The following is an 18,081-nucleotide window of genomic DNA, read 5'->3' as shown; positions in this document are numbered from 1 at the left end:
TTCGCGACAGCGCCTTCACCCGCCGCGCTGCACCCAAACACAGGGGCCCACAGACACCCACCGCTGCCTGCTCCGGGGTGGGAGGAATGCCGCCTTCCCTCAGACATCACCCAATTTGGACGGGCTGCGCCTTTCCTCCTCTATCCCCTTCAGACACACCCCCACACCTCCATGAGGTGACCAGCGCTGAGGGGACGGACCCGCCATTAACGGGAGCAGCGGTGAGGGGAGGCGTGGCGCGGCGGGGAGGGTCACGTGATGCGGGCGGCCCGGAAAGATCCGAGGAGGAGCGCCGCCGCGGCCGCCATTTTCCTGCGGCGCCCAGTGTGTGTGTCCCCGGTCCCCGGCCGGGGGAAGGCGCGCAGGGGGAGGGGACGGCGGCCGGGGAAGGGGGGGCGGGAGGAGGAGGAGGAGGAGGAGGGGTCCGTGCTCGGGTGACAGGTCCGTCCCTGAGGGCGGAGCGGGGGCCGCCTGCGGCACGGCGGGGTGAGGAGTCCGTGTGTAGCTCCGTCCCCCCACGGCTAGTCCTTCCCCCGTCCCGGCCCCTGAGGAGGCAGCGGAGCCGCTCGTCGGTTCCAGCGCCGCGAAACACCCGCCATGTCCGGCCAAAGCCTCACCGACCGCATCACGGCGGCGCAGCACAGCGTGACCGGCTCGGCGGTCTCCAAAACCGTCTGCAAGGCCACAACCCACGAGGTCATGGGGCCCAAGAAGAAGCACCTAGACTGTGAGTACCGGGGAGGGATGGCGGACGGACGGCTTCCCCCGGGCACGGCCTGTCCCGGGGTCCTGTGCAGCGGAGTACCGGCTCTGGGGCTGCCTCCTTTCCCACCGGCAGAGCCTCGTCAGGCGGAGGAGCTCTGTGTGTTTCGGCGTAGGACATTCTCATGGCGGGGGTAGGGTCGGGGACGTGGCGATGGAGAGCTTGGGAGAGGCTGTTCAGTGTCTCTGCTCTCTAGAAGGGGCCTTACTGGCTCTTCCCTATGCACAGGGCCCTGGACAATGTGAGCTTCTGAAGGACAGGGCTTGCTCCATACCCCTTCCTTGGAGAGGGAGAAGCAAGCAGAGGAATGGGCTGTAATTTCCTTACTAATTGATCTCATTTGTGTTTTGCGAGGACAGCACTCCCTCATTCCGTAGAGGGAGTTTCAAGAAGGAATAGCTGATCAGTTATCTTAATTCTTTACCATATAGTCTACTAGAAAAAGAAAGAATATTGCTTCAGTATCATTCTTATAACTCTTCTACATGAAAGAATATGTGAAATGAATACTTGAGGGGTCAGCCTCTCTTGGGAAGGGTGGTGTTCTTAGTCTTACCTTTCTAGTCTGTTCCCTTCACTTGGGAAGATGGGCCTAAGAGGACTTCTTTAAACCTTTGCTACCTGAGCTTAATATCCCATAAAGGGACTGGCTGTTTTCCAGCTTCTATTAAAAACAGAACCAAGGTGGGAAGGTTTAAAATGTTTTCTGTTAACTCTTTTGCATCCAGCTGATTATGAAGAGAATGATGAGCACTGAAGTTCATGTTAGTGTGTCTCCCATTATGCTGTAGGGGCACAGGACTGAGAAGGTTCTTGGCTTGAATACCTGATTATCTTGCATCTATTTATTCCAGGCATTTTAAACACCCTTCTTCCATACCCCCCCCCCCAGTGTGTAAGGAATGATATGGGAGGGAGATGTATGGCTATGCCTTCTGTATGTGATCTGTAATATTTCTCCTTTCCTCCCACCCACGTCTGTGAGGAGAATGTTGGGTCTTCATTTGTCTTGAATATGTGTCTTCTGGGTTGCTCTAAACCCAAACGACAAGACCAGATGACAGTACTAGGATTAATGGTACTGTAGTTATTTCTTCTTTTCACCAAAGCATATCTGACTTAAACCTTTAAGAAATACATGTTCTGTGAGTACCTGAGAGGGATATGATCAATTTTTTAGGGTAGCCCCACAACAGTCACCTCAGTTTCTTTCTGGTATTCCCTCTTCTACTTCATCCCTTGGCTGAAGACTGAGTAGTAACTGAGTGGCTTTTGCTCAGCCCACAGGGTCAGGAGGCTGAGAAAATATTTGGGCTTTCAGTAACCTAGTCTCAAGTAGAGAAAACACCTTGTCATATGGCTTCTATAAGAAGTCATGGCATTTCTGGATTTCACACAACAGAAGGGAGGCTTTCTGGAAACAAACTTTGTCAGGTTTAGCTTAGAGTAAGGCTAAAGCTACAGTTTTGGTAATAAGCCATTTAGCAGCTGAATTATTTCATGGTGTAAGCTGAATGAAAAAGAACATCAAACTGACAAGTGCTCTTCAGACTGGTGTGTGTATAAAAGGGTGGTGGTCTTGCTGGAGACATCCTAATTGAGACTTATAGGACGCTGCTGTAGAAGGGTGCTTGAACTTCCTTAGAAAGCTGTCTGGTAGCTGCTGGATGAGAAGACCCGTTTCTGTATTTCCCTTGTCTGCTCCAGACTGTCAAAAGTCCCAGTTCCTGTCTCTTTCTCAGATTTATTTAATCACAGCAAAGCAAACTTAGTGGTTTTTACGTAGTTTTACTACTAGTCACTTCTTTTTTTTTTTAGTGGTTAAAGTACATCATGGGTAGCTAAGTTTTGTGTGCTGCCCTTAACATGTTTGTTAGGACTTTCTGTTCCTGGCATCAGGAAATGACACATGGTTTTGTATTTTGAAGATTTGCTTTGTTCATACCGTTTATGGTTGTATGTTTAAAAATGAGTGCTTTCTGCACAGGCTGTGACTCCAGCCCCACCTCTAAGTTATTTGTACATATCTTCCTTTTACAGCAAACAGTTTAACTACTAGGGAAGTCCTGTGAACTGGCATCTCCCTGTGAATAACAGTTAATATGCCAGTCTTCATAGGTGGCATGCTGCTTAAATACTTTTCTAATTGGTGTTTGTTGGGATAATGACAGTTAAAACTTACTTCGTTAAAGGTTGTGTCCTCGATGGGTTGATAAGCTGAGTTTCCTAATGCTGTGCTGGAGTTAAGTCTGAGTTTTGTAGCACTTGCTGTGGCCATGACATGCATTCTTGCTAATGTGGTATTTGTGTGGCTTGTACAGATCTCAATCTCTCTCTGATCTTGTTTCTGAGATTCTTTCTTTACTAAGCTTGAGCCATCATGAACACACTGAAGTAGCTCAGCCTCACGTTAACTCGTACAAATGGAGGCAAATCCAACATATGTACCTGTGCATAGAATTATCCCTATCCTTGTTTATCTTGCCCTTGACTGTCTGTGGAGTTCCAAAACTTAAGTGCTCCCTGTTCTAGGCTTCTATATTCCCTCTGTATTTCCCGCGGTGTCCATTACCTTAATAATCAGAGTGTAAAAAGGCATTCTTAGATAAAATATCATTACTCTAAAGAACATTCTTTCTCTCCCGTTACAAAGCTTAGTTGCTTGGTTGCTTTGAGGCAGAAATAATTCTAATCTACAAGTGGACATGGCTTATGATAGGTAGCAACAATCATCTTAGAGTCATATCCTTGCACTCAGGATATGTTGGTTTTAATTTTCTCCTGTTTGGAAAGTCCAGGCTTCTAGCTGGGATAAGGATTCTGTTTTGTAATGTAGGTGCTGCTTTTGTAATGATAGGTTGCTGCTTTTACAGCCATCAGACAGGTTTAATAGTCTTGAAACCCCCAAAGCATAGTTCTTTTACAGAAAACCCAGTTTCACCAGGACTTTGTCCTAGTTTTCACACCTCTCTCAGCAGTGAGAGCTCAAAACTGGTTTGTGGGTCTAACTTGTGTACTGGGAGTTATACAACCCTTTCTTTCCTGTTTAGCTTTTTGTTGCTGTGTTCAGTGCTGTTTAGTGATGTTAAGAGCAAGTGCTTTAGGTTGTTTGAATGTGAATGGTGCTGGAAAACTTATTGCTGGGGTTTCCTCCCTTTTTGACATGATTCTAAAGGAGAGGGTGTCCTTGCATGTGTGTGTGTGATGGATAATTAATATTAGGAAACCCAGAAGATCCATAGTTAATGCCTAGTAGAAGGTTTCACTAGGTGGAACCACTGTAGCAGTGATATCTCAGTAGCATAAAGATGTTTGTGTACAAGTACATGTTGTGGAGTGTAGTTAAAACAGCTTTGATGTGAAACATCCTTAGGGTTGGGTTCTTGAATGAGGATGACATAGTAACCCCATCTGCTTGTAGCTAATGGAGTAGTGCTCTTTAAAGGAGAATGTGGATGGGTGGCTTGGAAGGAAGTTGAAATGCTGTAATTATCCATTCTTAACAGGAAATCTCTCTATAGTTATGCCAGAGCGTAACTTCCTTGACTCCTTATTGTGCAGAAAAATCTGTGTTCTTAAGGAAGATGATAAACCAGAACCCTCCCCTGCACTGGGGAGGTGTTTGTGAGAAGCTGTGTAAGTGAAAGTAAACTCTGCTTATGTATGGGAACTTTTGAAGCTGGTTTGGTTTTGTCTAGAGGCTACTACTAGTACAGATAAAAGTCCAGCTGAAGCCTTGCTTTATGTCTCTGCTGGGGCCAGCTGCTGTTTTCCAGGTGAGGTTGTAAGCAGAGGTTATCTAGTAGAACTGAAGGACAAGGATTACTCCTTTTCCCTGTTTCTCACAAGAGATTTGTAGTAAAGCTGGGAAAAGCAGTGTTTTAAGTGCTCGCTTGCCTTTACATGCTGAAGGGTAAGTGGGTTACTTCAGCGATGTGGTGAGTTAACTCCTGGCATCTGTGGATACTGCTGTGTTCTCCAGTCGGAATAATTATCCATGTTCCTTTTATGGTATTGTAGTACTTCACCAAATCCTTCTGGTTTTGGCAGGATTACCTGAAGTTTCTCGTGGCTTTGCTTCCCATTTTCTAGTTGACTTAAATATCTGGAGGCAATCCATTGTTGCCTCCAACTATTCAGTGTAATTATTTCAAATACAGATAATTGCATTATTACAACTTTCTTTTGAAGTACTCTTTTTTTTCCCGAGTTCTTCCATGACTCCTTTGTCATTTCTTCCTTAGCCAACTTTTCCCAACTTCTTACTAGAATTCCTTACGAATGTCTGTGCCTTTTAGGAGAGGACAAGAACTATCACCTTCCTCTAGACTGCCAGAGGGCCAATTTTCTACCACAGCTGCTCATTTGCAGCAAGAATAGCCATTTAGTTCTGCAGCTGTTGTTTTATTTTACTTAGCCTGAAGCAATATTCTACTTTGGATGAAGTAAGAGGCAGGAACTAAGGAGGAGAAGCTGTAGGACACCTGCAATCAGCTCCCTGGGAATCTTCATACTGTCACTGTTTCCCTTCAGCTGTGGTTAGTCAGGTGTCAGGTAACTTTGGGCTAGAGCTGTGCTCGTGAGTTTTATTTCTTTTAAATGGTGCTGTCATCTCTGTGTTCTAAAAGCAATGCTTGGAGGAGGCAATTCCTTTGCAGTTCAGCCTGTGACCTCATGCTCTATTTCAGTCTTGAGTTCCTAATCCTAAAATCAGTTTCTGATCTGTAGATATGAAAGTTTTAAGCTGTTCCTAGTGACTTGGCGCACAAAGTAACACTAGTTTGCATAATAATACAAAAATGATGACTTACCCAACGTGGAATTTAAAGCTTTTCTTTTTTGCTTTGTGTATGTTGCCTTGTATAAAGTGCATGATCAGTAAAGGACTGATGGTAGAATGCTGGGAAAGTTCACTTCTAACATGACTGACATCTTGCTCTGCCTGGAAAATGCACCGTGTTTTCTGAAGCAGAGACACCTTTTGCATTCGAAAGCTTAATTTTTTGACAGCCTTCTTAAATTTCTCAGTATCTTTGAAATCCACTCACTCACCAAGTCTCAAACGTCAATCACTACTTTAAATACAGTCCCCTGGTCAGATATACCTGCTCTTACTTTCTCTAAGTTGCGCAGAAGCTGTTCCTCAAGCACATTAGTAGAAATCAGGTGAGTATTTTAAATGACTTGTTTATAAAATCTTCAAGTCTTGTAGTGGGACAGTTATTAAACATTTCCAAATAGCTCAGAATACAACTTTAAAGCAATAATCTCAAGTATGTGCTCTTACTTCCGAGTGTCTTGGCAAGCTCCTGCTGCAGCAATGAAAACTTTGCTTTGTGTCGAAGAGCTGAGGTTTTGTCCATCAGTATGTGACTTTAACCAGTTAGAGTTCTTGCTGGTTGAAGTCTTAATGCTGGAAGTAGGTGTGATTTGGAGCTGAATGTTATCTCACAAAGGCTTAGGTAGGAGAGAGATTTTTGTAGTGATTACATCTGCACAGGATTAGAAGTAAACAAGAAATAACTGGCCAGAAAACTGCAACCAAGTGGAAAGAAGCTGATGTTGATATAAAATTGTGGGGTTTGATATTTTTCTTGCTCTTCTAGCAGTTTACTCCATTGTAAAATGTGGCTGTGATCAGGCAGGGTATGAACTTCTATTAAGTATTATCCTTCTAAACTCAAAGTAGAAATACTTTGTATTTCACCTTTAGCTTTACATCAGAACTACAGCAATTAGCTGGCAGTTTCTAACCCTCAAAATACTGTTAGTAAATTCAGTGCTACCTTGTGGTACTCTCAAGTCTTCTAATGGTAAATCCAAGTTAGGAGTAATATGTAACAAATCTGGCATTGAGATTTGAGAAATTAGGGAACTAAGCTGTATTTAGCTGTGCAAAAGTAACTTTAGGAAGTTAAGCGTTTCGTGAGGGCTTAGCAAATACACTGGATTTTCCATTTGTGACTAAACGTCTCCTGTGCTGTTTTGTTAAAGGAGCTTTGTTACAGTAATGCTTATCTGGATCATTTGCAATATTAAACATGAGGAAATCGGGCTTTTGTAAGTTTTACCTGAAAACAGAGGTGTAAAATAACAAGATCTACACCAAAATATAACTTTAGTGTCAATTCCTAGCATGAAGTATAAGAAAATTTCCTAAACAGTGGCATAAAGGGAAATCCTGTGGTTATATTTTAGTTCATATATAACCCAGTCTATAAGGTTATAAACCCCACCTTTTGTATTCTGTCTCATTTTGAACTCTCTCCCCAACATAATTTCTTTCAGCCTTATGCTAATTCACTGTGGAAGAGCTTTCCACATCAATCCCTTTTTCCTTGTCTCCTAAAAAGGGACTTTGGAAATCTTCACTTAATGTTCTTTGCTGGTTCCTCCCAGGCAAGCGGTCCCTCACTCCCAGCATCCATATGTTCTAGCAGTGGTGCCCTTCTGCAGCAGTGATTCTTTTGCTTATGTAGGAAGTGGTAAGTTTGCACGGGTTGAAACTGCTCTGGTATTTCACATATTTACTCTAAATATGGTACTTGCAGTAGCATGCAGCTCAGCTCTTCCAGCTGCCAACTGTGTGTTAGGACATCAGCAAAGTATCTCTATTGGTTGTAACATTTGTCAGTTTTTAATAGTGAATTTGATACAATTTAAAGCAGCAGTTATGAATCCTTAATAACATTGTTTCCTAGGAAAATATTTAATGTCTAAAAGTTTTTCCAAATGAAGAACTTCTAAAACCTTAGACTATTTAATCCAGTTGAAAAAGGTGGTAATGAAATTCATATTATCCCTCAATTAGTTTTGTTCAAAAAAACCCCCCACAAACCAAACCCAACCCACTGGTATTCAGCTGCATGGCAAAGGTTTCTAAAGTCGCAGTAGTAAACTGGATCTCCAGACCTAGAATGGGTAAGATACAAAGTTTTAAACTAAACTCAGGTTACAAACAGAAGTAAACATGTTTTAAATATTTACTTGTATTTAAATACATAGGTTTTTCTATGCCTTTAATTTGGCAGTAAATCCACTCAGAGCAGCTCTGGTTGTGTGTGAGTTGTTGCTTTACCTGCCAAATCAGAAGGTTGAGGGTCTTGGCTATCAAAAGGTAAAGTTGGTGTCTTAGAACCATAGAACCAACTAGGTTGGAAAAAACCTTTAAGAATCCAGTGTCTTCATGCTCCTCGGAGTTCTTAAGGGCTGTTTGTAACTTACTTTGCTGCTGCTGCTGGTGTTTGGATTCTTCTGGGGTGGATAATGAGCTGTAATGTGCTATGGAAATGTTTCTGTAGCTGACTCTTGCTGTGTTTTGGGTTTATATTTGTTGTGTAGTGTTGAGTCCCTCCCCACATGTTCAGAAAGCACATCAGCATTTCACCTCTATTTGGTTGCAGTTTCACGTGGTTTATTTGGCTGGTATCTCTGCTCTTGCTGACAGATGGGTCAATATTTAATTGGAAATTGGGTCACACTTGAATTTGATTTATGCCCTTTACCTCCCTCCCTGCCCAGTATTGCCATAATAGTGGGAGCCATCATGCAACCTGTTTCAGACTTCATGACACTCTATTCTTGATCTGACCACCTTTTTTGTGTGAAATGTTAAAGGTTGTTTAAACTCTTTGATGGTTAAGCCCCCATCCTGAGAATGGTGGTGTAACATGATGGGATTTAATTGTTTGTCCCTTTCTCTAAGTGCCAGGAGCTGTTGGTGTTCATCATTCAGCAAATAGACTGTTATGAAGAGATTAAAAATAACTGTCATTTAAAAATCAGTCTGTTTAGGAATACTTACTTGATTATGTGGCAGCTCCATACAGCTGGAGTTCATGAAGCAGTTCTTCACTTCTGTAGGGATGTAAAGCTAGCCTCATTGAGCCTGGCTTACTTATGTGTATGTACTAGGCTGCATCAAAGGGAGCGTGACCAGCAGGTCAAAGGAGGTGATCCTGCCCCTCTACTCTGCTCTTGCGAGACCCCACTTGGAGCACTGTGTACAGTTCTGGTGTCCTCAACGTAAGGACATGGAGCTGTTGGAGCGAGTCCAGAGGAGGCCATGAGGATGATCAGGGGCTGGAGCACGTCCCGTATGGAGACAGGCTGAGAACATTGGGGCTGTTCAGCCTGGAGAGAGAAGCTGCATGGAGACCTCAGAGCAGCTTCCAGTGTCTGAAGGGGGCCTGTAAGGATGCTGGAGAGGGACTCTTCATCAGGGACTGTAGTGGTAGGACAAGGGGTGATGGGTTTAATCTGAAACAGGGGAAGTTCAGGTTGGATATAAGGAAGAAGTTCTTCCCTGTGAGGGTGCTGAGGCGCTGGCACAGGTTGCCCAGAGAAGTGGTAAATGCTCCATCCCTGGCAGTGTTCAAGGCCAGGTTGGACAGAGCCTTGGATGACATGGTCTAGTGTGAGGTGTCCCTGCCCATGGCAGGGGGTTGGAACTGGATGATCTTAAGGTCCTTTCCAACCCAAACCATTCTATGATAACATAGCTATGCTCTCGTTAGCTGGGGTTTATTCAAATTACTGACTTTGGATTTATTATCACTTTGATAAAATTATTTGTAATACATTAATAACCTGTCAAATTCAGTAGGAGCTATTTCTCTCTGCGGTGCTTGCATTTGTCATGAGTGTCACAGTACAGCATTGCAGAATTGAGTTTTGAGTACAAGAAATACACATGAAGTGGATTTTAATCATAAGAATGAAAGAAAAGTCAATGGAATCCACATCTGAATGCTTTTGCATTCCTGGGCAGTAGATATTTATAATAAGGATATGAAATACATAGCAAGTTGCTACATTCCATTAGCTGTCAAACAGAAAAGTTCCAGATGCCCAACTCCTGGTTGTAAACAGTTTGAAACACAAAGGACCAGCACATTGTGTTGGGATGGTCTGGGTACAGACTGGTATATTTAAGTTCTTGATGGTTAATAGGGAGCTAGTTCAGACTTTCCTCCAGATGTGTTCGGTTGGAATGCTTTGCCACAACAGTAGCATCATTAAGCCTCTGAAGTGTAATTAAAGCTAAACCATAAATTAAGTGTATTTCCCAGCCCATTACTTTGCATTAAAATATCTGGAATATGTGAAGTTTGTTTCAGTGCTGAGTTTGGTGTGTGAGGAGGTGGAAATCCAGAGAAACTTCTGTGTTGGTTGTCAGATACCAGGGAACAGCACAGTTCGACCTCTGCTATTTGGAATTGCATTGTTACGAACTTGAAGCTCTTACATTTCCAGGAGCTGATGTTCTGTTTTGTTGGGGTTTGCTCTTTGTTTATACACAGTTATTTTATGAGGAGACTCTCTTCAGCTTTAATTATCTGTAAATAAAATAGTGCATCGGAGGAGATGCTTCTGTCCTTATTTTAAACTGTCCATGAGGAGCCTTTGTAGACAGGAATCTGGTCAGCCTCTTGGTATATATAGCAGGGCTGACATGAGATGTTACAACACTTAGTTTAACTATAGCTCCATATTCTTTTTAGCCCTCCTGTGATTTTCACCAGTGAACAAATGTTACTTTGAGGCAAATGGAATAACTATTTTGCCTTGTTAAGAGCTTTTCTTTATGCAACAATTTCATTTGAAAGATATAATCTGGCTGAAATCATCTTTCCTTTTACTGAGGACCAAAAGGCAGATGTTATTTACTTCTGCTCTTGGCTTTAGTTTATCTTAGAGGCTGTTTGTGATAGGGACGTGGCTTTGTGCATGGTAAATAGAGAAATTCCTGTCTGAAAGCTGTGGGATACAGAGGAGTTCTCTGTGTACAACTTCCCTTATCAGTCCAGTTTCCAACTTAAGGGTTTGAAGCTCCATGTTTGCTCTGAAACTTTGAGAAACTTGATAAGCACGTAAAGTGCTTGGGAATGATCTCTCAAACTGGGGGATGAGGGAAGGAAACTCATCTGGATTTATGAAACTCAAGTTTGTTGTAAGAGGGTGGATTCCCATTTGTAAGTTAATTCGTTTTCTCTATTGAAAACCAGTAAAGCTTAATGTATGGTGCTGAAAAATACAGCTTCATTTTCAGTCTCATTTTCAATGAAGACCATTTCTGCTCCACCCTAACCTGCATCACATTGTACTGTAAAGCTTTCACTCTGAGCAGCTTTGCCATGGGCTGTAGACGATGGGTTTGAGCCTTCAGGTGTTGTGCCCTTGTAGAAGGGTGCTGTTCAAATGTAAGTTGAAGCTGTACTTAGGATGAGCCAGGATGAGTTTTGTTTGCTCTGGGAGCTCCATATATCCCGTGGGAGATGTTAATCTAAATTGAAGAAGGAAGTAAAAGCTAAATTAGGCATTTCCAACATTCCTATTAATAGCATGGAAGATTTTGGCTGTTCCTTTACTTGACTGCCTCCCATCATGGGAGAGCTGCACACTTGGAGTATCGGAGTGTGAGCTGAAACAGTTCTGAGGAGGTACCAGTGTTTTGATGGGGAAAGAGGTGACTTTTTAATTCCCTGGTTCTTTCTTTGAGCTCTGGGTCTCTGTTTTATCCCACTTGCTAACAATTAATGTCAAAATCTGATCCTGAATTGGTCAAAAGGAAAAGTGTGGAAGTGGCTGTCAGTGACAAATCTCCTTAAATGAGTTCACCTACTTTAAGGGCACAGTGTGAAACAGCTTGTATGGAATCGATGGAGCTTGCATTAAAGTGGCTACAAGAAGTACTCTAAAACCAGGTAACTTGAATTTTAGTTGCTTAAAAAATCTTAATTTAGAAAGCAGTGATATTTTTTTTAACCAAAATTACTGGAATTCTGCACTTCACCAAATATGTTGGCATGGAAGGAGCAGCTTCATGGGATTTGTGATGCTTTCTCCTGTTCCTGCTGGGAAAAATGAAGATTAGTCCCACTTACGAGTAGACAGAAGTCATATGGAGATGGCTGGTATGGAGATAGCTTTTCACATAATGAAATCATCTGTGACACTTGGGGGGAAAGAGCAAGGAATAGGAGGAAAGCAACACAATTTGATGTCTAGAATTCATTTCGGACTTTATAGTACATGCTTTGTTACAAAGCCCACTATTTTTCTTTCACTCTTTTGGCATAGAGAAAGATAAACCTCAAACACATTCTGCAAAACTGTGTATTCAAACTGGTTTGTGTATCATCAGGGAGTCCAAAACTTGGCCCGTTTGATCTCCGAGGTACGAGCCCAAGTTCCCAACTGTGTAAACTTGTGCTGTTGTGTGATTTTCTGCCAGTTGCTTTGTAGAAGGTTGGTGTTTGATTTTCATTGAACGAGAAATATTTGAAGTTTGAGGGTTTGCTGCTTTGCACATTCAGATCAGGAACTTTTTTTCTTTAAGAAAACATATGATATAACAGGCAGATGATTTAAATAGCTTTTTTTCTTTGGTCTGTTAACTGAGATTTGGGAAGGAAAGCTTTGCAGCAAGCTTTGGGCAAGTGTTTTTATTGCGTCTGTATTGTCAATGGAGAGAACTTTCATGCTAAAATCTTGAGGTTTGAGGTTGTCCAGATTCTTTTCTAGAAACTACAGGGGGGGGAAGAGTATTCCTCAGCATAACTCCTTCATGAAATCAGTTCTGTTTCTTATTATTGGTGTGTTTCTCTTGACTTGGCTTTATTTTCCCCACTTTTGTTAGGCTACATCTTTTGTCATGTATAAGCTTTTAAATGAGAGCTACACTTTTCATTATGACCTGTTGAGCTCTGTTTAGCTGCTAAATCAGGAAGCGATCATTTGACAGGGCACTGCTCTAAGTATTTCCTTAGAGATCAACGGAATAGTGAGATACACAGGTTTTCCACACAGAATAGGAAATATAGGATGATGTGTGTAAAGTTTATTCCTAGTAAGAATCTAGGCTGAAGCCTCCTGTGTGAGGACAGGTGAGCATCCTGCTATTTATAAGGGAAAGTCTATAGCACCCTCTTTTAATAATCTTATTTAAAAAGTATATTTGGACTTCTGTTTCTTGTGTGCCAGAAAATGCCTCACTTGCAGTAAGTTTATGCACTGGGCTTTTGACACTCCTTATATTAAAATGAACCCAAGTTACTTGGTCATTTTTGCGTAGTTATGATGTTGGAAGAGCATAATTTAATAAACATACCATTTCGGGATGTGACTTAAACCTCTTTGGTGCAGATGTTTCCCAGATTTTTCCCTTTACTAGGTTAAACTCCCTACTCCATATGAAAAGCAGTTAAAAATGGAGTTTGATTTTTAACCAGTATACTGCAGGGGCAGAAGGATCTTTAATAGATGCTGTTGCACCATTAGAATCTCTTGACAGGTACAGCCTATTTTGTACAACAAACCAGCATGAACTCCTGTCAAAAGAAGGCATATTTCCACAAAATTATATGTCTGGGTCCTTTTTTTAACCAGTAATTAGCTGGACAACCCTTTACTGTAGGTGAGGCTGTAGAGGATGCTACCTGCCCAGACACGTCCTACATGCATTTAAATATGTGTACAGTTGCACTGAATTTCTTGTCCTATAGAATTCTGGTTTGCTGAGGACACCAGAACACCTAAAGTGCTGCAGGCATTCCACAGCCTGGGAAGCTCCATAGTAGATGACGTGTTTTGGCCTAGGTGCTTTCCAGAAACTGGAAAACCTTTAATGTAGTTAAGGTCATGTTGTATGGAGGTGGGTATCATCAGTGCTGCATCTTCACCTACAGTTGCAGCACTGATGGAGGCAGTAAGTACAGAGACATATCTCCTTTAGCTCAGCGTTCATGTTCTAGTCTTGCTCTGAATTAGATGCTGTTTAGAAGGAAATCTAATTTCCAAAGTCTTATTTTAAAATGGGACAGAGTAACAGATATTCCAAACAACTCTGCTAGAGCGAATAAGACTTTTGGGAGAGGGAAATGAGGCGAGTATTGAAGTAGGAAAGCCTCAGATCAGGTGGCTTTGGTTGCTGCTTAGCTTTGGTTTTGTCTGTTATACTGTCTAATTATAGATGCAGCTCTGCCATTTGAAGAGGGGAAAAAGAATGTGGATTACATGTATGTGATTAGTTCTAAAGTAATGATGATCAGGAGAATTTGGGGGCTTGAGAATCTGTTGGGTGAGATGTGGTGGCAAGAGGTCAGGCTGGCGTTAACACTTGGTGGTAGTTTGCTGTGGAGTGATGGTGCTTCACTACTACAAAATTACTTTCTGATGCATCTTTTAGAAGAAAGTGATGTGGAAGCTGAACATCTAAGAAACACATAGATTACACTTGAGTGAATACTTTGTATATTTACAAGATACCTGTATTTAGGTTTAGAAACTGCTGGAGGTGTTTGTTGACAAAATGTGCTGTGCATGAAGTCAAATGTGTTTTCTCTGTTAAGTTTTCTGTAAGGCAGGATTAAGGAAGTCACAGATGTTGGAAGGTGACATAAGTACTTTGGCTGCCTTTGGGTATATTTTTCAACAGGTTTCATCTGAATCCCATATGGACCAGGCGAGATCTGGGTGTGGAAGCTTTGAAAACAAGCCTTTTACCTTTATCACAAATGGTGACATCACCAACTATGGATCTTACTCCTACAAACTGAGATCAGGAGTTCTTTGCAGGATTGAGGGAGGGTTCGATACTGAATTGAACCCTACTTAAGTTAAAGGCCCACCTTGTAAAAACTAGAAGTTGTCTTGCTGCAGAACAACTGTAGAGTTGTGCTCCTTGGGGATTTCTGTTTCTGCAGTGTCTGGTGTTGACAAAATGGTTTCTCTGTTCCAGGAAGCTACAATGCTACTACTGTACCACCGCTAGCAAGCTGCCAGGTAAGGGCATTTGTTAGTACTTTGAATCTAGGAGGTATTCCAGAGCAATCTGCAGGGATTGGTTGCATCAGCACTTCAACAGCAGCTTGTACATGTGCTTTACAAGTCTTGTTTCTAACACATGTCCATTAGCACAGCTTCTTATTGTACAAAGGTGTAATTGCTATGGAGTATTTACAGACTTAAGTTCCTTTGAAGCAGAAGGAGAGGGCTGTAAGTGCATACTATAACCAAAAATTTGCAGTATGCAAAGGCAGATGGCTTGGGCACTATTCTTGTCAGAGAGAAAGATAGAGAACAGCATGATAACGTATAATGCGTACATGGTGGTGAAGAGACCTGAGGGTTGATATCTTTGGCATCACATACTGACGTGTCTTGGCTATCTATAAATCATGTTATATGGCTTCTCTATGCACCTTCAGGTAAATACATAGGATAAATTCACATGTATGCAGACTGTTAGCTTAAAATAGCTTCATGTTTGCAGTAGGAGATGAAAGTAGTATTAAAGTTATACAATGTTCAAAGTAATTAGACTTCTTCAAAACAGTAGTGTTCCACCTAATGCAATTCATTGTGCTTCCAGCCATCCACTGTGTAGGGCTATCCACACTATAAATATTATATTGGATACTGAAATATTTATCATAATATTTAATGTATTGATTTGATATTATACTCTAATATATTAAACTGAAATATTTAGTTCAACATTGAATCAGATGGCTGTCACTCAGAATCAAAACCTGCTTGGCCACCTGCCCTAAGGTATTCTCAAACTGTGTTGCTCATACAGACCCCTTAAGGTATGTACCTGCTTTCTAGCACCTAAAGAAGTGGATGCATCCTCAGCTGATTACAGTTATGTGCACTGAAAATACCGACTTAATGTTGAACAAGTAACTATTTCTAATTTCACCCATGAAACATTAAAACTAGCATCTGAGCAGTGAAAAAGAATACTTGTTTCTCCCTGATTTAAACAGGCCAATGGGTTAAATACTCAGCTTGAATGTACTGCTTATGCAAGAATTGCCAATACAGGCATTTTCTTGTCTTTGTAATTAAGAATCACCTTTAGAATATGATTCACAGGCTCATTATTAAGCATGTTTGTAAAGATAGGATCAAGGCTCTAAGTTTACAGGGACTTCTCAGCAGGAATAATGTGCTAGTGTATGTGTGGGAGCTAATACTTATTTTGGCCTAGATTTCATGATAAAATGCTTTAAAAGTTACTGGAGGAATTCAATGTAGAGCAAAGTGTTCCGTAGTTTCAGCATGTCTTGTGGATTTCTCAGCCTTGTGGTGCTGAAGCAGCAGTTGATTTGTTGTTCAGAGGAAGAACTCAAGGTCTTAAGAGTAATGCAATATTGATAGAACTTGAAACTTTGCAAGGGTGATGCTTTAGCAGAAGAAAAATACTTGGATATTTGAAAAGCTGTCATAGAAGGTGTTACTTTAAAGGGGAGGAAGATCTTGCCTTTGCAAGTAAGCTTAAACATCTATCTCTTACGTGAAACACAGGCAATTAGAAGTTCACAACCTTTTTGGAAATCACCATGTAATACATGGTATGCAGGAAGAAAAGTTTGACAACAGTATTTGGCAGAAAAGGTTTTATCTGCCTCATTCGTGCTGATAGATTCCCCCTTAATGTTAAACTTGGTACGCATGTTTTAGTTTAAGTGTTGCATGTTGGAGATTGTCATTTTTGAGAGGTCTTTCATTCTGCTACTGTGATGTTAGAGATTCATATTAGAAAGAGAGCAGTGTGACCACTTGGAAGTATGGAAGGATTCAAAGTCAGGCTTTCACATCCTCAGCCAAGCCAGTTCTAGAGAGCTGTGAATTATTTGCTGTAGGCTGATCTTAGAGACACCTTTATAACATTAGTTTGGATTTGCTGTTCATATTTTGTGCCCAGTGTAGCTGTGGAGTCCTTTACTTTGGTCTTCTATTCATTGAGTAGGACTTTACCATTATGTAAACAAAATCACTATATGTGTGCTTAAAAATCTATCTCCATGTGTTGAATTTGTAAGAAAAAATGGGATATTTTTGTACTGAAAAGAGCTAATAACTCTTTCAAGTGGCATACTGAGAAAGCTTTATGAAAAACACTCAATAGCAGTAAAAATCCCTAATGGAGACATAGTTCACTGTCAAAACAGTTCTGCAGAGAGATGTGGAATCACTGGTGGTTCTTCATCTAAAGAATTTTTTGCCAGCATGCCACGTCCATTCCAGAGATCCATAACCTTTAATTTCATAACATTAACTTAAAAACCTGCCTGTCTAAAAGGGGAGAAAGTGATGCTGAGATGGCTTCAACGTTAAAAAAGCCCTTCTTCTCTAAGCTTCACAAGATAACTGTGACCAGGTATTTAGTACAGCTCTTCTTTAGAAGAGTAAAGGAATGCTACAGGAGGAAAGAGAACACTATGCTAAGGAATATTTACTTACATTAGTTGAAGTCAAATTGGCGGGACCTGGTAAACACCTGAAATGAAACTTGTGATCGTAGCTTAAATAACCTCCAGTTTTTGCTGGCTGTCTGATCTTGATGGGTGCAGGTAACAAACATGCTTTTGGGAGTGTTTCCTGCATGGCTCTCTAAGTAGTTCATGGCAGAACTGCTTCAACATAGGCTGTTTACATCACTTGGTCATCAAATTGCAGGATATTTCGAGTGGAGAATGTCTGGATCTGGGTTCTGCTGGTGCTTTTGTGTTGTGTTGGAATACACCATGTGTTAAGAGAGAGTAGCATTGTGCTGAGAAGGTTTGCAGCTGCTCTTCAGACCAAGAGTAGAAGACAAATTTATGCCGATAAATTGGAGTAGCACTTCATGAACGCTTGTAAGGGCAAAGTTCTAAATGGGTAAAGAACGTGTCAAAGTTGAGTAGAGAAGGATTATCTGAAAGTGCAGGAGCACTAGAAGAGGCTTTGGCTCATTTCATTGTCATTATAAACCACCAACGTGAGGCCACAGAAAAGGTGGGAATCCTTCTGTATGTCTATAGAAGAATGTATTCTGAGACAGACAGTTGTTTTCATTATATTTAGTGCTGGGGAGCTTCAGTATCCAGCTTAGGGCACTGTATTTAAACAAATAATAGTGAAACTGTAGAGAATCCAGAGCAGATCAGCTGAATTCAAATGACTGGAAAGTTAGGAAACTTTGAAAGAAAAATATTTATTAAGCAGACAATACTGGTTTTCTGTTGTATCGATGGCTTTTGTGCAGAGGGTGGGTATTCTGCCTCCACTGAGTGCAAGAGGAAGTTCCTTTGTCTCAATCTGCACTAGAACATCAGGCTTTTGGGGTATAAGATAGATCGAAGGAAACTTGGAATTACAAAGATGTGGAGTAACCACTGAAGTCCAAAGGAGGCATCTTTAGAGAAGAGCAGATGACCATAGTTGGATGGTTGAGTAATATAATCGCTCATTGTTGCTAAGTGTGGGAGGACTTGTCCACCTCCCTTTTTCCTCCTGTTCTTCTTATTCTTGCATGTCATCATCTC

At 41.5% G+C, this 18,081-nt stretch overlaps 1 protein-coding gene across 13 annotated transcripts in view; it reads left to right on the top strand.

The window, feature by feature from the left end:
- Positions 1 to 422: 422 nt before the first annotated feature.
- Positions 423 to 18,081, top strand: part of PICALM (phosphatidylinositol binding clathrin assembly protein) — a 71,425-nt gene continuing 53,766 nt past the window's right edge. For all 13 annotated transcript variants that reach the window (XM_030475281.1, XM_030475269.1, XM_030475325.1 and 10 more), the window contains exon 1: positions 423 to 727. In XM_030475281.1, coding sequence (XP_030331141.1) covers positions 598 to 727 — 130 coding nt within the window. In that variant the 5' untranslated portion in view covers positions 423 to 597. The remainder of the gene's footprint in view (positions 728 to 18,081) is intronic.

The sequence above is a fragment of the Strigops habroptila genome, chromosome 2 (assembly GCF_004027225.2).
Source record: "Strigops habroptila isolate Jane chromosome 2, bStrHab1.2.pri, whole genome shotgun sequence".
In the NCBI taxonomy this organism is placed as follows: Eukaryota; Metazoa; Chordata; class Aves; order Psittaciformes; family Psittacidae; genus Strigops; species Strigops habroptila.
This window is presented reverse-complemented; position numbering and strand designations above follow the sequence as displayed.